The following is a 23,013-nucleotide window of genomic DNA, read 5'->3' on the forward strand; positions in this document are numbered from 1 at the left end:
ACCAAATACACAGCAGAACAGATCATCCTTGAAACAAATCCAAGAGTTAAGCTGATGTCTTATACCTTCACTGGACTTATTTAGGATTGCTGAAATTTTTGTGGAACCTATGATCTCCAGCTACCACCTAGTGAAACCAGAGAGACTGACAAGAAGCTGTTCCCTGTAACATCACTGTAAATGGTGTTACACAGAGAAAATACCCCTTACACCATATACACGTTCTGAAAATTAGCGTGCAACTTAGTCCCATTATTAGACACTCACTGTAAAAATCTGTTTTGTGAAACTTAAAGACACACAAGCACAAAGTTCAGGTTTCAGAGTTGTCTCAAATTCTCACCCTGTGTAAAAACTCAGATGAGAGCCATGGGTTCTTTTTGATGACAAGGCATACAGTTCTAGCACTTGAACCAAACAAAACACTGTGGTCTTTGAGATAGATAAAGCGTGACTTTGTTACCTTATAGATGCATGAAGTATTTAAGTCTTACACTTGGGCATCCATGCCGCAGTTTGACTTTTCCTCCTCAGATTGTCCTTCACTTTTTCAGCTCCACTTACATTGGGCCATAAAACTTTCTGCTACTGCATGAGTTTAAGGCTTCCAAAACTCACTGATGTAGAGGGACATCCTGTGAATGAACAATACAGGCCATTTTCCCTGTATCCCTTGTAAAGTTCAACCTAACAGACACTTGCACATGTATAAAACACCATCTGCACATGTAAAAGTTACTTGGCTCATGCAATTGATGTCATTGCCTTTTTCACTCAACATCCTGCTGGCCAAAGCAGTGGTGTGTTAGGCTATGGTTCAGCTCCTCTTTCAGCCTCTGTATGATCATTCCCCAGCTCTCAGTCTCTTACGTCTTGCTGCATCCCAGCAGGACTGCTCCATCATTCATTGCCCTGGCTGAGTAAGTGCCATTCCATTCAGGATTGCTGGCTTTTGTGAATCCTTTTAGTTGTGTGTCTGGGCCCAAGAAAGGGACCGCCAGAGACACCCCACAGAGAGACCTGGGTGGGCTCTGTCTCATGGGCTGCAGTGAGCAGCAAGGCACCTGGAGGTCCAGCGCTTCAAAAGGCTGATTGATCCAGTCTCACCATCCACTGGGTTTTAAATATGAAATATGCATCAAGTAAAGCTAATGCAATCATTCCCTATGGAACATGTTTGCTGGATCAAGGCTGAAGTATGTAGCACTTTGCTGGTTTCAGTCTCAAGGTCAAGCAAGACTCCCTTCTGCATGATCTGGGGTCCTACAGACATTCCCAGGTCACAGTCCAGTACTGAACAGCAGGAGTGTCCCACTTGTCAGCACAGATCATGGACTCCTTGCTATTGTTAAGTACAGAAAATTAAGTCAATGCCTGATTGTTAGGCTTAATTATAGGTGGTATACATAAAATCAGCCCTCCTTTCCTATTTCTCTCTTTTTTTTTTTAACAGAAAATGCCCCAAAAATAATAGAGGACGTCGGCAGAAGCAAAACCTAGGCCATTTTACTTCAGATACATCATCCAGAATGGTTTAACTTAGTGCTTTTTATACCTACATTGACCATGTGATGTACATTTTTATTATATCTTTTTTTAAAGAATGGAAATATTTATTTCAGAGGCCTTATTTTTGAACATTTTTAGTGTCACAATGTTGGTCTGTATTCTGAAAGCATCAGCTCTAACAGCTATGGACTGTTTTAGTATATTTACTTTTATGTTTTTGAATACAGTAGTTCATTTTCTGTATCTGTATCACATGGTTATGTAATAGACTTGTGCTTTATCCATGGAATGTAATATTTTTGGGAACACAGATTTATTCCAACAATGGTTGTAGACTTAAAAAAACCCCAAAAAACCAACAAAATAAGTCCACATTACCTAACAAAAAAGGCATGAACTAAAGGTAAAAATGTTTACAGCTTACTTTTCTTATGAGAAACTAGAAAACACTGTGTTTAAATACCGTAGATATTTAAATGTTTTTGGAAGTTAGTAACTGATTTTTTAGACACTGCCTATCGCATGACCTGTGAAGCTGTGTGCTGTGTGTAGTTGTAACATATTTATAAAATGTGTGGGCTGGGTCTAAGCACTGCCATCTTCAGAAATAATTCCAACAATTTATTTTTAAAGACGAAAATTATAAATTTCATAATTTGGGAAGTTACCTGCTAGAACAGATGGCACAGGTCCAAAAGAAGTAGGTCTTAGTAGATTTAGGTATTGTAAAAATTGGTGTTGAATAATTGAACACAAATAATTGGAATAAAGCCTACTTTATCACTGTTAAAACTGTTTTAATACTTCTTAAACTTTTTTAAAGAAAATACATGTTTTAACACCTACAATACAGATTGTATAGTGTTTGTGATTAAAATTAAAAAAAATAAAAGTGAATGAATTACTAGTGCTCTTGTATAGAGTATTTTCAAGAGCTAAAGAAGTCCATCCAAATTAGTCTGCTGGTCATAGTTATATTAATAGACTGTTAGTTGTCGTTTGAAAGATCCCAAGATAAAGTGTGAATAGGATGTGTTCAGCTGTTTTAACATGTAGTGTAGGCTTTCAGAATTTTGCATGTAGGATTTAATAATTTGTTCAATAAAAAAAAAAATGCTTTCAACATTTTGAACTGGAAAAGCATGTCACAATACAACGTTTTCACTATATTGCCTCTGGTTAGTGTGTTTATTTGCTACCCCATGGGGTAATTGCAGCAAGCTGAAGACCTGAAGTTGTTTTGCTGGAAAAGAAACAGCCATGCTAATTTTCCTGACCGCTTTTTGAATTCCCTCAGAGGAAAGCACTCCAGTAACATGAAAACAAAAGTAGATCTTTAAAAATATGCAAGTTTGCTTTCCTGCTTAATTAGCAAGTTACTTAACTTTCCTGGATTAACACTAATAACTTCATCAGTACAGAAGCGTGACCCTTTAAACGTATGTTCCTTTCCAGATATTGCTTCCTAATTTTAGGGGTTTCATGTTGCTGAAAGTATCTGAGCAATCATGTGTGGATATTTTGTAGTCAGAAGTATTTGACCAAGCTCCAGGAGCGGCGTTTCACGCCCTACTTTGAGCATCGCCGGAGCCAGCTGTCGCGCTGGCTCCCCGCAGCAGCGCCAGAATCGTTCTGGCAGGATCACCGAAACTTCGCCTCCCTCCAACCTGGCTGAAGGCAGGCAGAATGGATCGCCATGAAATCACCTCGGAAGCTGACAAAACGCACCAAAATCGTCTCTCCAGTGTCATCGAGGAGGAGGAAGAGCAAGATGCAGCTTACACGATTGTGACAGTCCTGGACAAAGTGGCCAACATTGTTGACAGCGTGCAGGCGAGCCAGAAAAGGATAGAGGAGAAGCACAGGGAGATGGAAAATGCCATCAAGACCATCCAGATTGACATGTTAAAGCTTGCCCAGGCACATGGCAATACAGGCTTCACAGTGAACAAGTTACTGCAGAAAACCCGCAAAGTCAGCTCCACCATGAAGGAGGTGCGGGCGCGCGTGGAGAGGCAGAGCATCAGTGTGCGGAAGGTGGAAGCAAAACAGGAGGAGATGCTGAGAAAAAACAAATTCCGGGTCGTGATCTATCAGGTAACCATGAACCTAATTTGTTGTGGTACTGTGGCCTTGCCACCTCCTCGGTGACTTCTGTAGGTGTTGGCTAACGAAGCAAAAGGTGCAGTCTGTCCAACATAGGAGTTATTTTATGCTTTCTTTAACACTGATCTGTGCTCCCCAGTGCCTTTCAGCGTGAACCTACTGGCAGCAGCACACAGGGTCTATTATTAGTGTCGGTAGGTTTCTGAGCCAGTCGTGTAAGATTAACTGCAGATCAGCAAGGACTATTTGCTGCCTCTCCGAAGGGTAATATGAGGCAGGCCCTGTAAATCTTGTCATACAAACCATGCCTGACATTCACGTCTGTTATTTTTTTCACCGTATTAGGTAGAAGTGCAAATAGCAAAAGTGTTTTCTGGCTCCCTGAAATGCAGACTTTCTTCTAACACTAATTTCAAAGCATAGCTTATTTAACTTTCAGCATTGACCAGGCTATCATACTGCTGACAAATTGAGACTTTTTTCACTGTCTCAGTCTATAGCAGTATATGTACAAACTAAGGTTCAGATCCACAAACCCTTCATGACAAGAAATACTCCCTTGCATGGTCTACCTTGGAAATGGTTTAACATAGCACTGTTCTTTCAATCACAGTGGGCAAGGAAATCATATTGTTTCTTTGACTGACCTTATCCTAGGATGTTCATTGTACATTAAAATAATTGTATTTGAAGGGAAGTTTCATGAAACAGCATGGTATCACTTGCATCTGTACAAACAGCACAGACAGCTCTGGGGTCTTGTCAATGAGTGCTGTGAAATACATTTGGTCTGATCCTGCCTGTGCTGGAACTTCCCAGCTTCCCAGGTCAGTAGAAAGTAAGAGTGCTTGATATTTTGCCAGAAGCATAGTTGCTCCTTTTTTACCAGCAAGTTGCTAAAGCGTCTTTCAAATGAATTGTGTTCCTCATTAGGCATTCTTGAAAATACCACCCCTCATGAGTAATACAGTGCACCTCCATCACTCTTTCACACTCTGATCTTGCATCTGTTTGTACATAAATGACATCATTTGCAATGAATGGGGCTGTGTGTTTCACTGAGTTTATTCACCACAGTGAACAGCTGACAAATTCTTCATAACCCAGCTTTCTTACATAGTTCATTTTCCACTACTGGGAAAAAATAGCTGAAAAAAAGAGAAAAGGCTGAAGGTAGGGAATATTACCTCTTTAATGTTATGTTAGTACCATATACAGCCAAACTGTGCCTCCCAGATTTTCTGACTGAATGACTTACTATGGTTGTTCAGTAGAAACAGGCCAAATCTCTCCTATTATTATCATTATTGCAAGCTGCATCATCATCATGGAATAGAAAACAGGCACTTTCACTTTTTGCTTGCAGATAATTTCCTAGCTAAAGGTAATAAATCTCTGTGACTCCCCTGGCTAATGACATAATGCCATTTCATTGATGGACCTTTACCATAATGACTGCAGCAGAATCAATGCTTTGAAAATATTTTTTCTTAAAATATATTCATTACATGATGTAAATTTTTCTGCTAGCAAGGCATGAGCTGTTGTCTATTAAAAATATAGTGAAATATGGTCCAAATGGATTTACATGCAGGTGTAAAGAACAGCCATTGGTATTTTCAGGTACTTCATACAAAAGGTGGGTCTCCCAATGTGTGCTTTCCCTAAGAATCATCTTCAGTAGGAGTTCATTATCTCTGCTGGTTTAGCTGGACAAGAATGACCTGCACCCTGTTCTGTATGTTTAGTTCTTAGGTGGTACTTTTCAGGAAGGGAAACAGCATTTTTTCTTGTCTTTCTGGTTTCCTCTTCCTAGCGTGGTTTAAAACTGTCAGTGAGAATATGAATGACTGCCTCCTTAATTTCCATCCCTTTTGTAAGGTAAATTGAACAACCTTTTCCCACTTGCACGGAGGAGAGGTAGATATGTAGATCCCTCTAGGATCCACCATGTAACGCTTTTCTGGAGAGGGATAATTGCAATACTGCATGATACCTGCAGTCTAGGTAGGCAAGAGCACATTGCAACTGCAAGGCACAGGTACACTAACAAAGGTGTGTTTCACACAAGTCAGTGATTTTCACACTGCTGATTTGCACCAGGGTAGGCACACTGCTGCAGTGCCAAGACCTGAATGACTGGAGCTTGGCTAGGATTAGTGGGAGTCTGTTAATAGCTACGGAACCAGCGTACTCCCTGTGCTGTACGTTACAAATGGATATAACCAAGTTGTTTACTCTGTGGCTGTGATTGACTGCTCTTCTGCAGAGAGGTGGTTTTTTCTGATGAACTATTTAGAACATTGTGATGGGGCCAATGACCCGTGTGTTGCTGGCATGGAATCTTTACATGAGCGAGCACATGTGGGTTTTAGTTTTAACTTTTGCCAGAACATCAGCATATGAAGAAAAAGGAAACACCAATTAAATACTAAAGATTTCCTTTCAAGTGAATAGCTTTGATCTTATCATTGATGGAGGGAGTAGGCAGGTTGAAAAGGATCATTGGCTGAAGGAGATTGTCCCAAGAGATCTCAGCAATGATGAAAGGAGTTGGCGATATCCTCACATTAAAAAAAGACAAAGTGATCATCCTTGAGCAGAGCGATTAGGGAATTGAGGGCATTCATTTTTAGAAGGCCATGTGCTCAGGAAAAGATTTGGTAGCAGGCAGCTCTCCTCCCTAGGCTGTCTGCATGATTAAAAATGCCAGGTTACTTCAGACTTTCTAGTGAAGACTTTGACCCTGGAGTGCTATGTGACCTGAGACTATAGTAGGGAATAAAAAGGATGTTGTAGGTTGTACAGGTCACTCTCATTTCTGTTCAGCAACCAGCTGTAAGAGCTATCATTTCTCTGAAGTCAAAGAGCATTTAACAGTTTAAATAATTCTGACTACATTATTCAGAAATTAAAGTGGATTCTTTCTTCTTTTACCCTGAATGAATTTGTTTCATTTGCTTTTCTGCATGTCCTGCAAGACCTATTTAAATGGAACTGTATAGGCACCATAAAGTCCATGTTACTGTTACTGGGCTTTCAGTCTATTATTATTTCACATAAGCACCATAAATGAGTAACTACTTCCTATGAAGTGGCATGTGCATTTGTGTTTCATTCACTGCTGTCTGACATTAAAATTACTGGATGTGTCATAAACCAAGATTATGGCTTGACTGACCTACACCTAGGGTTACAACTGATTTGTTTGCCCTGTGGTTGCTTCACTGCACACACCAGGAGAGGCTCACAGAAGCAGTCTTGTGTATGCCTCTGATATTATGCATAAATAAGTTAAAATGTATGTGTCTTGTCTTGCCCACTGACATTGGTTGTAAAGACTGGGACAGTAAGAATGATGAGATCAAGATGGGGATAATAATCTGGAAACCTGAGGTGAAAGCACCTTCATCTGAAGTGGCAGTAGAAATCAGGGTGTCAGGAGCTCACAAGATTGCCATTAATTTGGTACCATTTAGCCATAAGAATGGCAGGCTCAAAAATGGCCCTGCAGAACAAAATCCTTAGTAGAATGGAGTTAAATAGCTCACCCATAGCAGATGCTAGATGGCTCGTATTTGATAATTTTTCTAGTTTGCAGTAACACAGGAGGTCTTATCCTTCCTCATATTTATGTACCTGGTATCTTACCTCATAACAGATAGTCTGGAAAAACAACAGGTGGCAGTGCATTGTGTTGAAATGTGAAGTGAAGCTTGCAATGGGTTTCTGAGGTGTGTTTCTGTCTTTGTCAACGGTGTAATATCTTCCTTGAAAATCTTGATACAGAAAAAGTGTGATACTAAAAAAAAATGTGCTCAAAATTAGAAGCTGTCAGTTCATAGAAAGAAATACAGACAAGAAACCAAATTACTTTTACAGCTGGAATAATGTTAATTTTAGTGTACATGGTGCTAATTCCTGTACTTTTAGTTCTGATCTGAAACCATAAATGGATGTCTTCAGTGCTGAAGACAACAGGGTCTGGACAAAACTGCCTTCTATAACTCATGGGAAGAGAGAAAACACAAATTGTTATTAAAGTGCAGCCTGAAAACTTAATGGGGAAAAAAATAGTGTGAATTGACTGACTACCTCTGACAGCAGAACACTGGCCTCAGCAGCCCAGCGACACAGGGCCTTTGTTGGAGTCTTGTGGCAGAAACCCTAAAAATATTTTTACAGCTGTGATAGGTAATTGCCTTTGCTGAGAAAACAAAGAATAAAATAAACTCAATTATTGTGTCAGAGAGTGTCATGAGAGCCCTTTGTTTGCATTGTCAAGCCCAGTGCTCCAGTTCAAAGTGCAGGGCTGGCCCCGTGCTGTGCAGCAGCCACTCATGGAGAAGCTATCAACCAGCTAAAGAAAAACTGTGTTTCTAGTGACATGTTTTCAAGGAAAGAGGAGAAAGAAAAAGTTTTAAAAGTTATAAAAAACAGATGCTGGGCTGCTTCTGTGTTCCTAAAATGAAATTGCTTACAAGCTGGACTCAACACTGTTGGATCTGGTGCCCCCAGACCCATTTCTCTGGGATGATCCTCACAAGGGGACAGGCTGTCCCCTTCACAGAGCTCCCATTGATTTTTCTCCACCTATTAGCAATGAGTGGTGGAAACAGCTGATCTTAATTTACGTTTGCACTGGATGCAGCTGTTCAGGGCTTCCCTTGGGGTTCCCCTGCAAGTCAGCAGAGGAGTGCAGTTACAACATGAGCCTCCTGTGTCGTGCCTCTTCTCCCTGGTCCTCGAGGCTGCTCGGAATTGTCACCAGGAGCTGTGGCTGGCTGCTGTTGGCACATGCATATCTTAGAATGCAATCACAGAATCACTTAGATTGGAAAATTCCTCTTGAGATCATCAAATCCAGCTGTTCAGCTAAACCCTTCATTCCTGAGGCACAGATTTGGGAATGGACTTGATTGGGGACATGCAGCTGGGATTCATGTTCTCAACACTACTAAAGATAGCTGAACCTTGCAATTATTCCCTTACTACAGGAAAAAAGTTGATCAAAACAAGACAGGAATGGAGATGAAGAAATTTTGAAGTCAAAACCAGGAAGTTTAGGATCTGGGACAAGACTCATCTTGCCAGGCATTAATTAGACATTAGTAACACAGATGTTTGTACATTTGGCCTGTATTCCTTTCCAAGTGGAGAGAAATGTGTGGAACCTGATTCTCCCAGCCTGTTGTAGACATCTACTTCTGGATACAGCTCCTACTTTATAAGTATCTGCTTTCCCATACAGTTAAAATGTTGTCCAGAAATTAGTTTATATGGAGTTCTCACTTGTACTTGAGAACACTCCCCTGATCTAGCTGACTTGTAGGAGCAGTCATCATGTGATGAATGAATGAATCAAAACATTACCAATTTTTTTTTTCCTATCACACTTTGTGATGCTTTTTCCCCTTCACATGCAAGGGGCTTCTAGAAAACTTGGAAATGAGGAATTTCACCAGTTTGATTGCGAGCCTGCAAACTGACCTGCAGAGCTATTCCCTGGTCTAGTTCCATAAAGCAATAGCAGAGCAGAGAAAGTGTGAAGTTTTGGGGTTTTTTTTCCCTGAAGCTGCAGTTGTTCTTTTTATGCAGCATGTGGTAGCCTGGAGCCACGGGCTTCTCCAGTGATGTGCTGTAACTGGGAACTGGTTGCTCATTGACTGCTGCAAGTCACAATGATAAGGGGAAAATGAGATGAGTTCTTTTGTAGTCATTGTATGCTGGTGGTTGAATTAATGAATTTCTGTCAGGATTTAAATAAAAGGGATGTGTATTAGGCTTCACAAAAGAGAAATGAGGGGAGTTGACTGGTCCAAACTGGTTTTTCATTGTGTAAAAATAATTCTAAATGCAGCAACTGCACTTAGCCATAAAGTCTTATATGCTGAAGTGTTTACCTGATAAAATTTCTTTAGGTGGTCTTTTAAAATAATCCTGTTTCTCTCTCATCTAAGCACTTTTTTGGCCTGCTGTCATAGATTCCGAAATATTTGCAGAAGAAATGAGGGGATCACTTGAGATTTATAAAGCTTCACTCTTAATTGTTAGAATATGAGTAAAAGTACTGAATGATTTGTAATTGGTTATTCATCAGTGGTTTCATGCTGATTTACAGCACAATTTCAAGGAGGTGTTTTAATGATTTACCTTGGCCAACAGTCTGAATAACAAATCATTCATCTAACATGCAAATTTCTAAGATTTGTTTAAAACATTGTGGTAATGCAGTTTCCTGCCCATAAGCTGCCCATCATTTGCATCCCCAGTTGTCACAGACACAGCAAGCAATGCCAGAGCAGGCGCTGGGTAGCCTTTGACCATTTTGTTGCTTCGTGCTCTGCTTCAGAATTGTCAGGTGATCACCAGCCAGTCCCATCTGTGCTTGTGTTAATCATCACCTGCACTTTTCTTGTCATACACCCCAAGGCTGAGAGATCATTTGCTGTGACCTTTTCCCTGTGCAACACAATGACTCCAAGTTATGGAGTTTCATCAGTCTCTCCTCCTTGCTTATGCTGAGCGCAGTCTCTTTAAGACCATTTTGAGTCTTGATTGTACATATACAGTACATAAGTATATATATACATATATGTCATTTTAGATATATAAAAAAGAATTATTTATTTAGTAATTCTGATTTTATGAGGTTTTTTAATTTTAAAAAGCTTTGTTCTGCTAAAGTATTGATTGAAATTAGGTAATAGTTGAGAGCTACTAACTGTTGCCTTTAGATAACTTTTAGAGTTACATTTTCAAGCTATTTGGAAAGAGAGCACAAAACCAGTTTATAGCATTTCTTGCAAATATTTATGTGTAATACAGTACATTACCTTTTTTCCTCTCTCCAAATTTGGGAAGCCCAGTCTGAATTTTGAAATACAAAGCTTTGAATACATATAGCAAAAAACACAAAAGGACAAGGGATGTAAAGCTCTTGAACTGGCTATATTCATTAAAATGCCCTCAAATTCTTTTTTTTTTCTTTTTGACTGACATAATAAAATTACTGCTGAAATTATAATTTAAAATGTTCATGAACTTAAGTATTGTTTTACAGTGATATTAAGTCGCTGCCTTGCTTAGCAAATGAAGTGAACTCTAAATGAAAAACACACATCTTCTTAAGGAAAATAAAAGTACTGCTGCTATTAATTATTGATCCCATCTGTGCTCCCAAAGACTGGAAATTTAGCTAGTAAGTCTGTGAGGGAATCTTTTCAACAACCTTTTTCTTTTCCCAGCCTGGCAGTCCTTGCTGAAGGCATGACATTCTTCCAGCAGTCTCCTTTGGCTCCCTAGTGCAGCAGTAAGGGAAGGCTGCTTTTAGAGCCAACCTGATCTTTGCCAAAGCACCAAAGCAAAATACCTGAGACATTGCTAAACAATTTGCTCTGCCATTTCCCCCTTCTCTTCCCAGAGAAGAGGAGAGCCTGACTATTCAGGCAGGGTTATCAAGCAGGCACATCCTGAAACAGCCTCTTTTCCCCTGCATGCTTCAATTATCTGATAATTGCCAACTTGAGAGTCTCATAGGGTTGACTAGAGGCATTGCCACATTTAAGATTATTTACCTACTGATTTTAAGGTTTCAGCACGGTGGAAAAGTCTGTGTTTCCCTTTGCATGGTTGAGGAGCAGGTGCATTAGCCTTCCCTCATAAATGCTTTACTACAGCCTATGGGAAAAAAATCCTACTGCTTTGATCCCTTCCTTGTGGTTAGAAGATGCCCACAGTGCCTGCAGACTGGTCATTGTTCCCTCCCATGGGTGCTTAGCAGCCAGAATTTTGGCAGCTGATGGAAAGCTTGAAGAGCAAAAGGAGGGTTTGAAAGACACAGTCTATGTCCCCTTGAAAATTTTCTAATTGTGAATGAAACTGAAATGAGAGGACGGGGTGAAAATGTCAGCGATGGAGTCATGCTGGTCTCCTTCATCAAAGCTGAGGGTTACTTATATATTTACTTTGTATTCAGCCAGGCCCTTAAGAACTCAAAATTTTTTGGCTAGGCATATTTGAGAGGTGAAATACTAAAAAAATAGGAAAAAACTAAGTTCAGTTTAAGATGCTTTCTTAGTAAACTTGCCATGCCGGGGGCTTCACCAGCCATTCCTGAATAGTTCAATTGCTCTGCTATGATGTTATACCTCTAAGTTTTGTATGTTAAAGTTTTTCCTTAAGCAGTGGATCTAACTACCCTGCAACTACAACTGCAAATGTCTCCAGGATTTTCCCTTACCATTCAACCAATGCTTTTGGTCCCTTCTTTGTTACCACAAAACCTGAAGTCTTTCTCTGTTCAGGCTTCATGTCCTCCAGACACAAGCATTTCTCCGAAACATTTCCAGTTTCAACACACCATCTAATCTGACTCCTTTCTCCCCTCCCTCCTCCTACACCCATTCATAATACACAACCCCTCTTCTCAGCCCCCTTGTCCCCTGACAACATTCAGTGCTACAAGCAAGGTACCTGAGCCATGACATGCTTGCTTGAAACAGATGTCAGTTTAGGGGGACAGAAAGAATGACTCAGAACACAGCCAGTGTTCTGCTCTTCTGGCTGAAGAGCACTTAGTTCTTTGTGTCAGAACCCAGATCCATTCTCTAATTGGTGGAAATTGCCTAAATGTTTCTGTGTTAGTGGAGGGACCAGGTAAGGGTGAGAAGGTGGGAGATGCATAATACAAGCATGTGTGTGTTGCACTTTTTGTACAAATTGAAGACAACTTCCAAATCAAACACTTTCATGACAGATTTACCAATGTTTTTCTTGGAAGAGAAAGAAAAAATATTGTTCTGTTTGAAAGGTCTGTTTCCAGTGTGTTGAGTGGTGGATAACTTTTCAGGGGATTATGGCCAATGAGCAATTGCTCATTATGGCAAACAGGCAAACCAGGACCAGTGTGAGCACCCTCTGCAGGTGCTCCTTCTAGGAGGAGTGATGAAAAGGGAATGCTCAGCTTCCACTGATTTATTTTCTGATTCTGGCCTGTGCATGTCTTTGTGGTTGGCCAGTAGATAAGGCAAGCAGAGTATATGTCCTATGTATTAATTGATAGACAGTCCCTATGACTGCATGCCTCTGTCCTCAAGAAATCATGTTAAAAATAATTGACTGCTTGGTATAATATTTTACTGTGAAATAATCTCTGCCCTCATTTTAGACCCTCTCTTACCTCCCTTGAGTGGTGGTGGTGGGTTCTTCCTAGAAAAATGCTTAAGCAGATTTTTAACGAAAATCTTGAAAGCAGCAGCATCAATGGCTCAAGTCCCTTCTCACCCTCCCCAAAGACTGGACTGCTCAGTCCTGCTATTCCCAGTCCCATCTGCTTTATACACAAGGAGGAAGCTCTCACCCAATTTAGGACTTTGTTCTGTGCTGCTGAAATCAGTAGGTGTTTGATTTTTTTGGTTTTAGTGAGCTTATAAAGGAGCTGGTAGCTATATGCTTTGACTCTGTCTGTTTCCCTCTTGGTCTTAAAGTTCCTTGTTCCTGCCTTAGGAAGGATGAGCTCCTCTCTTCTCTCTGCCCCACAGATAACTAACGATAAGAAGAAATGAGTTAGAAGCAGGAGAGAGAAAAATGAAGCAGATGAAAAAGCTCACCTACTGAGCCTAAATCACTGAATTTTTATTCTGAAACCTTCCCAACATGCTAGACAGTCTCAGTAATACTTTCCACTTCGGTAACATCCAGAAATCTTGAGAGGAGAAACTCACACTAATGCTTTGCCTTGCTACATTTGATTCTGCAAGATGTGTGCAGAGACCAAGGAAAAGAAGAAAATCAAATATTTGGCGGAGTTCATGCTGAATGAAAATGTTTCTCAGGATCTGCATGCAGCTCTAGTTTTTGTGTCTCATCTACAAGATCTTCATCTCACATGTTCTTGTTCATAACTCTTGATTTGAACACGTGTAGGAAAACTAAAGTGCTCTCTTCTGTAGCTAACAGACTATAGGTAAACACAATAAAAATCTGGCAGTTGACAAAAACTACAGACAAATTCTTCTTCCAGAGGAAGACAAATATTGCAGAGAAAATAGTGTCTCTGCCTTCTTTCCTTTTAAAAAGTAATCTTCATATGAAAGCCGTATTCCTCTCCCCATATTGTATTCATCTCTGTATGTACTGAAATTTCAGAACATTAATTCTGAAAATATTTCTGTTACCATTTCAGCTGAAGGAGTGGGGTATAATTTAAAAACTTTGAGGAATTACTATCCAGCTGTGTTTTTAGTTAATTTTCAGGAAAAAGAGATTATGTTTATGTGTAGAAGTCTTTATATAATTAATGTTAATTTGCACGTTAATGAAGATTATTAGCAAAGCATTGTAGTTTTGTTCCTGCTGACTTTGACAGATGAGTTGAACAACATTCTGCTGTAATCAATGTAACATAATTTGTCCCTCTTTTTTCTAAGCATTAACAACTATTTTACTAGAAGGTTTTTATTGAAGACAAGGCATGATGAGAGCCTCTTAAGTGGGCTTAGTGGGCTTTATCTGTCAAATAGCTCGATGTATGTTATTTTATGTATTGCTAGCACACAGTAAAATAACATGACTCACTACTAATTAGTCACTGTAAAAAATGGCAGACATCTTTTTGACTGGAAAGAGGTTCACAGCAAAATATTCAGTTAGCCTTACTTGCCATTCATGGGTTCATAGCTTCAATCTCTCTCCTATTGTCTTCATTAGGATGATAATACTAAGGGTAGAGTCCTGATACTGCCATGCCTCGGAAATCAGCTGAAGTAGTTAGTACTAACGAGAAACAGCTTAGACAAGTGTCATACAGCTGTTGTACATACAGCTGTTTGCACCCCAAAGGGCTACTCCTCCTGGGAGAAGAGCACAGGCATGTGCATGTAAAAAGCTGGTAGGGAAGAACGGGGTGGCACTATCTCATACCCCTCCTACAAGTTAGTTTTTCTGCTCTGCATGCACTGAACTTCTAGATAAAAGTAACTCACTGACACGGAGCCACAAATTTGTACTGTCCATGTAGATCAGGGAACTTTCTTAGGAGATTCTCCCTGTTCAGATAAATCCTTCATTGCCATAAACTTTTTTCCCTTTTTTTTTTCCTCTTCGATATCCTTAACCACAAGGACATTTTCATTCTTGGTAATTTTTTTGTTTACTGTGGACAGTTTTTGGAAGTCTTCCATGTGTTTGAGCTTTGAGCCTCTAGCAATTTTTCTTTGGAAAGGCTGCATGAATTCCTAGGGCTAAGATATCTAGGATAGTCACCATTTCCAAGCATGCTGCTGATACACATTAGATATGTCATATAAATATATAATTCTGCACTCTCAAACAGGCCACCAAATTCACCACAGGAGACAGAGGTGCTTGTTCAGGAATGCCATTCATTTCCAGATGGAACAAATCATGTTCACCTCAGTGATGGTGCAGGTGCTGAATGAATTGTGTGTTACTGGGTTTACCAAATAATATCTTCCTTTTTTACTGACTTGTCCCCTTGTGCAGCCAGCACATGTAAGTCAATATGTTGGGGTTCATTCCCTTCTGGGCAGCAACAGCAGTGTTTGCTAAGTTGCAAACAGTCAAAAATGCACAATTGTTTTGGTAACAGTAGTAGACTGAAGCTACTCATATCATTGAGGCATTTGCTTGGACAGTATACAGCTGATGCCAGCCCAAGAGCCTTTTTTGTCTACAGTGGCTGCTTTTATTGGTGAGGAATGATGGATCTAGGTTTGATGCAGAGATGAAGATAAGCTCAAAAAAGAAAAAAAAAAAAAACAACAACAAAAAAAAAACCCCAACAAAACAACACCTAGACAAGTCTGGTCTGGTCTGAAAACCATTAGAGGCCAGGACTCATAGGACCATTGCATTAATTAATTTCAGGTAGAACCATAGTGAAAAGCAATCTTTAACCAGGGATATAATATCTTTAGAGAACTTGGCACAGATTTCTTTTGTGATTTGTGCTCTGCATAGATTGAGTACAATGGTACAAGCCTACCTTACTTTGTTTCAGTATTATATTTCAATTAGCACTAATTAACTGCAAGCCAACCAAAAAAAAAAAAAAAGCTTGAACCACCATCTTTTTGAAACAAACTGGCTGGAACATGACTCTCTGCTTTTATTCACAGGAGGAAACCGAGTGTCCTTCATCTCTCTCTGTTATCAAAGAGATGACAGCAGGTGAAACTATAGAGGATGATTTCTTCCCACCTGATGATCTGTCTTCTGATGAAGAATATTATATCGAAGAAAGCAAAGCAACCAAATTCAAGAAATCGGGCATGAGGCGCATTGATGACATCAAAAAGGCATTTTCAAGGGAAAATATCCAAAAGACAAGACAAAACTTTGGCAAGAAGGTAAACAGGCTTCAAACTAGGATAGTAACCCCTGAGAGGAGAGAGAGGATCAGGCAGTCAGGAGAAAGACTGAGACAATCTGGGATAAGGATCAAGAAAACCATTTCACAAGCTGCTCCAACAAAGGAGACATTCAAGATCCACAAAAAAAGTAAAGAACGAACAGGAGCTGAAGGTCAGGAGGGGATCCAGGAAGCCAGTGTACACATCGCCTCTGAGCTCCCAGCAGCAGAGCCCTTCACTGAAGAAATCTCTTACACAGAAGTGATCACTAAGGTAAAGAAAGACAAGAATAGTGCAACAAAAGGTGCTTCCCAGTCAACTGAAATAGGTGTGACTATCCCAGAAGTTGTCCTTAAGCAGGAAAGAAAAGAAGGAGGAGGAGGTGATGATGATGTCCCTTTGCTAGACTTAAAGCAATCAGTATAAGGAGTCAATGAGCACACGCCCCATACTGTCCTCAATGAGCAAGAGAGAACACAGTATGTACTCACTCAGCTTTAGAAAAATGTGTGAATTTGTGTTATATCACAAACCATATTGTTGTTGTTCTGCCATCCACATAAATGTCTGTAGTGTTGTCTTCCTGACAGAAGTCAAGCCATGCAAACTGAATGAAGGGGCTCCCCCTCTGTCTCGGCGTGTGCCCATAGCCATCATTAACCCAAATGGAACTCACAATGTCAAAGGGAGATGAGAATCTGCTGCATTTCCAGGATTGATTTAGCAGTCACTTTACAGCCTAATCACTCTCATTGTTTCATGTACAACAGTATAAAGTTTATTTCCATTATGTTATACCAACTCATCTAATCAGAAAATAATAGCAAAGCTATTACTTCATACTAGCAAAAGGAAGAACTATGAAAAATGTCATTTAGCTGTACAAGTATTATCACTTAAGGACCCTCACAGAAAAAGCAGGAAGAGCTTATTCCTGCTTTACCCATGATATGAAGAAATGTGGCAGGAACTACAGAGTTTTGAGTAAATAGTTGTTTTGGTTTTTTTTCTTAGTGGAAAAGAGAAACTCTTGAAATTACAGGTTATTTCCAGACTTCTGGAATAGGAAGGTTCATTGTAAGTAAGCAATGTGTTTTGTGCATTTATGGAGTAAGAATAAAAAAGAAGACACATTAAATATGGAATAGCAGGAGGAAAAAAAGGAAGGAGGTACCGTACTCATGTTTTGGAAAGAAGAGATTGTGAGAAAGGCAATAATATGAAGCAGTAAAAATGGAGTAAGATAAATGTGTAGGTTCTGGATTAATTGAGAGAAAAATCAGAATATTAAAACTACAGTTTTCTTGAGCTCTTTTAGAAAACTATTATTCTTTTCAAAGGATCATAGAGCTTATGAGCATAACTGACCAGACAAGGGAATTGTTTTGTTTTCCATTCTCTGTGTTTTTTCCAAGCTTCACTGCAATTAAAATCTATTCTTCAAAGTCACAGATGTACAGGGCCAATCCATAACCCAATTCTTTTTTTCCTATCATCATCATTATTGACCAGTCACAGCCTCAGGGATTATGAGACAGACACCCTTTGGACTATGGAATGCTGTTTATTTGCAACTCTCAGGAGCCAGTGCCCTGACATCAGATATGTTTGTAAACATGACTGCTACGCTGACATGGGTGCAGGACTGTATTGCTCTCTTATTTCTTAAATGGAGTTGCCTTCAAGCACTTATCTAAAACAATGTTAGTCATTACTATCTGTGTGAAACTTGTACAATACTGCCAAAAGCTGTATGATTGTATTTAATATCTTGGGTTCATTTTAACAGAAGAGCATAACTTGGTTATCTATATACATTGTTTGAAGACTTCCAGCTAATTGTTAATCTATCATTCAAATATAATTAGTTTGATTTCAAGTATTCTGCCTGCCAGTTCTTTCATTTAGATTGGTGTACATCCCACTTGAAGTTAAACAGCTTTAACAATAGTAACTAGGGAACACTGATTGGGGAAGATCAATGTTTTACTGTATCAGTAACATTTCAAATCAAATTAATGTTGTTACATTGGGAACAGCAATTCCACTGAGTGGAAGGACAGGATAGAGCAAAAGAAGGAGATGGGGAAAGGAACACATTTCTGTCAACAGCAAATTGTTCATCTCCACTCTACTATAATCACATGCAAAAAGGAAAGAACATTTTGCTGGTAGGAATAATATTGAAGGTTTTGTTTGGTGTTCTTTACTAGTGATAAGAAGCCTTTCTGGAGCAAAGTCACTTTATGTTCTTCAGTTCTGTGTAGAACTCTAGCTATCTTCAGTGAAATACTGCATGATTTTTTCTGGTTCTTCAGTCATATGGTCTGCATTCTGCTCTGCAAGATTTGGCATTTTTCTAAACTGATAAACAGGTTTAGTTATTGAAATGAAAATGTTGATGTTCAAATAAGATATTTCTTTGCATTTTTATACAGCAGAACACTATGTGATAGAACATCATTGCCTGTAGATTTTCTTCATATAGCATTTAATTTTCTCATTTTGCTTGACAAAGTAACGAAGTCATGCAGTTTCCATGGAGCCTATCATGTAGCACCAGATATAACCTCTATCAAATATCTATTTTTTAATGTTTACTTCTATCTTCAGTTGGTCAGAGGATGATTTGTTTCATAGCAAGCAGTGAATTCCTTAGCTCTGCAAAATATTTCAAGTATTACATTTTTTATTTTAAATTACTATCACTGTAATTGCTGACCTGACTTTTACATGTGCCAAGAGATCAAAGTTAAATTATTCCATATCCCATCATAAAGGTATGGGATGGAGTTTGCACTATGGTTTGCAACCTCAGTTTCTGTGGAACAGTACAGACCTTTGCTGCTTGAAGTCTCCCCCATGTTTTTCATAATTTCCAAGATCAATGATCATGAAGCCAAATCCTTCAGCCTTCCCAGAAAAAAAATTCTCAGTGAAATTGGTTGATGTACAGCTGCACTGCAGGGAGGTCTGGTGTACTTCTTTGGAACAGTTGGTTTCACTTGAAAAGATAATCTTGCCGGCACTGTTGCTCCTAGCTAAATGGAAAAAAGGGACCCTGTCCCTGTCTGCTCTGTTTTCCAAGAAGAAAGCTGGCACTCTGTACTTCATTGTGGGTGTGGGTGTGAATATCAAACTTCCTCATGGAATGAGCCCTGCAATTGCCAACTGCAGGGTAAAACTGGCTATGCAAAGGGATGAACTACTTTCTTAGACACTTGCTATACAAAAATTAAAAGTGTTTACAAGGATAAAGAAAATATTAACAAAGTCCTGACTGCAAGTCCTTCTTTCATAACATCCAACAGCAATTTATTTTGCTTTGAATTTGTGCTAGTGAAAGAAGCCAAACACATTTTCAGCCAATAGCCATCTGTCTATTAAAAGAAGTATCAATCATCCTTCAGGTACAGGGTAGACAGCAGTGGTGGTTAACATGACAGTACTTCAACCATTCCAGGTGAAGTATGGACTGTGTGTCATCTTCTTTTTTTAAACTAAACTGATGCAAAATACAGAACAAAAAGCAATTAAGAGGTTTGAGTTTGCAGGATTCAGGCTTTAATGCAAAAAATAAAAGAGTACTAATAGAGCAAAAATGGTGTTCAGATGTGTTTACTCAGAAAACTTTAAAATCTTTCTTCCTGCTAATAATGGGGGGTGTGCACACCTTCCTTACAAGTGCATATAGGTTTAGAAATGAGTTAATAGGTGCAAAAGGTACTTGTGCAAAGACAAACACTTCTTTTTCTATGATTGGTTGCATTAAAAAGTGACTGTTCAACAAAATGGTCACAGCCATTAGTAAAACCACCCGGCAAGTTTAGAAATGTAAAATCAAAGGAACTGTATATTGAAATATATGCAGATAAACATAAAACTTTGCCATGAATTTAATTATCTTGTCATTAAAGCTTTAATAATGCTATGGATGATGAGATTTTAACTACAAAGTTGAATTGAAAATAATTACATTATATTATGAAAAATTACTGTATTAAAAAGAAAGATAACATCTACAAAAGAACCACCATAAGATGTCAGAGCATTTGTCACTATCACAAGCACTTTTTTATGTAGTGCTTCCATTATGAGCAAATTAGTTGATTATATTCTCACTTGCTTTATAAGAGTTGCCAAATTTACACCTGCAGCTGTTTTCCCTGATATTCCCAGGGTAAATAAATGTAGTATTTTTGTTGTGAACAGAGTAAGCTGATTTCTGTGCAACTAACATAATCTCTGTGTATCACCTGCCAATTCCCACCCCTCTGTGGGAAGGAGCCGCCACTTTGACAATAACAATGCAATACTGGCTGCAGCTTAATCCTACTTGTTGGTTCTCTCTTCCATAGCTGCCCATCCTTACTTCGAACTGCAGAGCAGTGCAACACCCCTCAAAGTCCAATGATCAGGATTCTGCAATGTTTTCAGATACAAAGAGAAGATGTACGTCAGGTCTGTTCTCCGAGGCTTTCTGTAGACAGGGCAGCAGTACATATTTCCATGCTGCTTCCTTGTGTCGTTCGGTGCTGTCGTGCTAACAGCGTACACGTGGACTACAGGAAGGCTTGTGAACAGCACCTGAGAATGTTAAAAGGCACACAGGGCTCAGCATTACAGAAACAGGATAGAGTAACTGAATTCTTAACAGCAGAACTAGATTCAGTGATGGCCTTCAGCAAAAGCACCTCAGCAGAGGTACATGTGAGAGTACAACTCCTACACTCACTACTATGTTGACACTAACTTTAGGTTCATGGCAGCTCAGGGACAACAGCCATCAGGAAGCCTGTTGGAAGGAAAGGAGAGCAGAAAAGTGGAAGCATGGAAACCTGAATGCTGTGGAGGTAGATGGAAAAATGTCAGGGTGGTTCTAGGAGGGACAGCAACCATTGCCTTTTTTCCCTTCCTTTATCCCTTTCACTGATGTTTCCCATTCTTTCCCCACGTCCTTTTTCCTGAATGTCAGGACTAGAGCTACAAAAACCAAGCTGCAACCCTCCTTGTTACCTCTGCACTGCTGAACAGTGGAGCTTCTAACATCCAAGGTGTTTCTTGGTGTTTATCCAAACTAGATCACCTCAGGTCTTCCACCAAGATGAAGTATTCATTGTCAGGGGATAAAACAGACCCAGATCCAAGAGCAACATGGAAACCTGCTGAACACTCAGAGCACTTGAGTAAACTCCATGTTTGAAGGGGTCTTTTGACAAGCCAGGCAAGAGAAGTTACAGCTGGCAAGGTTTGGTTTGGAAAATTTTCTCTCAGTCAGACACAGAAGTATTTTACCTATGGACAAGAATTATTTCAATTCCAATTCCAGGACAGTAAGCACTGGCTTGGAAAAAGTACCAGTGCAAACAATGACAATTTTCCCTGGACCATGACTACAGTATCTAATCATTACTGCATAGCCAGATTTTAAATCTGCTTAGTCACATCAGTAAAATGTAACTCAATGCATGGATAACTGAGCACAAGCCCAGAACTAATACTCTGTCTCATATTAAAACACAAACACTAGGGATTTCTAGTCAACCAAACAATGACCTCCATATCAAACCTAGCCCAGGGCTTTGGAAGCTTTGATAAGGTCTCCCTTGGTCAGTCAAAAGAAGACTGGCTATGGGGTACACTATTTTATTCAAATATAACTGTGCTGCTAGGGCCCCTGAAGCCAAGAAACCCAGCATCTGGTCTGCTCTAGTGCTATGCATCCTAAATTCATTTTCTGACAGAAGCTTCTTCTTCACTTCTGGTAGGTAAAGAGTCTGTCCTCTTCCCAGCACCGCTAGTGTTGGTTACCCTCTTAAAACCTGTTGTGAAACCACTGCTGCAGGCACTCAGCATTCTTCCTGGTTTTCCCAGAGCACATGCAATATGCCACAGCCTGCTACACTCATTAGATGCTCACCTTTGGTGCTGACTCAATCAGCTTGCTGTTCCTGCGGTCCCAGCCTGCCCCTTCGAGGAACAGGCCATGTATATAAACCCCACCGATGTCAGCAGGAGGAGGGCCAACAACATCTTCTTTCATCATCTTGGTCACTTCACTGCACAAGACAACACTGTCCAGTTCCCACCCTTTGGCTAAATTCATGCGAGTTGTCTCTTGCCTCATGGCTGTTAGGAATCCCTAAGAAGACACACAGGAATACACCAGAAAGGGTTTTTTAAAAAGCCTTGCATTTAAACCATTTACTACTTTTCTTTTTCCTATGTAAGAGACACCAACTGTATTAAAGCTCATCCCACAGAATTTCATGTGCATATAAACTAAATTTAGTAGTGTAAATCCAGTACCAAGTATCCATACATAATTGGTTTGCATATATTGGTGGTAAGCAGCCCCTAAGTTGGCTTACTCAACATATTACTCAAAATATCAGAAGCGTCTGTATCATTCACCTCTCATGCCTTTTTTTACAACCAACCAGATGGAGAGAGGTTTATAAATCTGCCAGATTAATGTGTTTTGAGAAATTCCAAACACAGGTGATTTCTAATTTCTATAACACTGGCTATATTATTCATTTTTTCTTACACTAACATGGTAAGAAATGCTTTTCAGTCAACAAATAAGCATTTTACAGAACATAAGGAAGTGCCAGCTGGAATCATGCCATTAAATACTGAAATGCCTCTGACACTTCGCTCATTGAAGTCTTTATATTCTACAATAACAGTGTTTCAGACAACAGCAAGATAAACCCAGAGCACTCCAGAAGCACAAAATAAAACTGACTCTTCTAGAGAGCTACAGTCTCATGACATTGGTATAAGCTATCAAAAGACAAGCCAGGCTGAAAATGCTGGTTAGCTTCCCTGATACAGCTGTCCATGGGAAAGTACAGTACATGGGAAGTGCCTTAGTCCTTAGAGATAGGAGGGCAAACTCCTTTGCTTTTCCAGTGGTCATGCTGTGGCTCTACATGTTTATTCTACCATGTGGAAACCCATTTGTGTAGTGAGGAGGTGAACTAATACAACACAAAATTGCATATGCAAGAGCACTGAA

At 39.6% G+C, this 23,013-nt stretch overlaps 3 protein-coding genes across 5 annotated transcripts in view; 2 read left to right on the plus strand and 1 right to left on the minus strand.

The window, feature by feature from the left end:
* TMEFF1 (transmembrane protein with EGF like and two follistatin like domains 1) overlaps positions 1 to 2,678 on the plus strand; it is a 117,654-nt gene extending 114,976 nt beyond the window's left edge. Inside the window, exon 10 of the mRNA XM_021528716.4 lies at positions 1,454 to 2,678. Coding sequence (XP_021384391.3) covers positions 1,454 to 1,538 — 85 coding nt within the window. The 3' untranslated portion in view covers positions 1,539 to 2,678. The remainder of the gene's footprint in view (positions 1 to 1,453) is intronic.
* On the plus strand, positions 1,634 to 17,871 carry CAVIN4 (caveolae associated protein 4). Its single transcript, XM_021528717.4, has 2 exons — positions 1,634 to 3,606; positions 15,756 to 17,871. Exons 1-2 carry the CDS (start codon positions 3,196 to 3,198, stop codon positions 16,413 to 16,415), a joined length of 1,071 nt encoding a protein of 356 aa, XP_021384392.2. The 5' UTR covers positions 1,634 to 3,195; the 3' UTR covers positions 16,416 to 17,871.
* The window catches only part of LOC110469703 (dynein axonemal heavy chain 5), a 151,383-nt gene continuing 145,351 nt past the window's right edge, over positions 16,982 to 23,013 (minus strand). For 2 of the 3 annotated variants that reach the window (XM_085571792.1, XM_077784814.2), the window contains 2 exons: positions 21,910 to 22,131; positions 16,982 to 20,576 (listed from right to left, as the gene is read on the minus strand). In XM_085571792.1, coding sequence (XP_085427918.1) covers positions 20,358 to 20,576; positions 21,910 to 22,131 — 441 coding nt within the window. In that variant the 3' untranslated portion in view covers positions 16,982 to 20,357. Of the gene's footprint in view, positions 20,577 to 21,005; positions 21,285 to 21,909; positions 22,132 to 23,013 lie in introns of all 3 variants that reach the window. The other variant, XR_014952814.1, reaches the window with a different exon arrangement.

Source organism: Lonchura striata, chromosome 2 (genome assembly GCF_050655825.1).
Source record: "Lonchura striata isolate lonStrDom1 chromosome 2, ASM5065582v1, whole genome shotgun sequence".
NCBI lineage: Eukaryota > Metazoa > Chordata > Aves > Passeriformes > Estrildidae > Lonchura > Lonchura striata.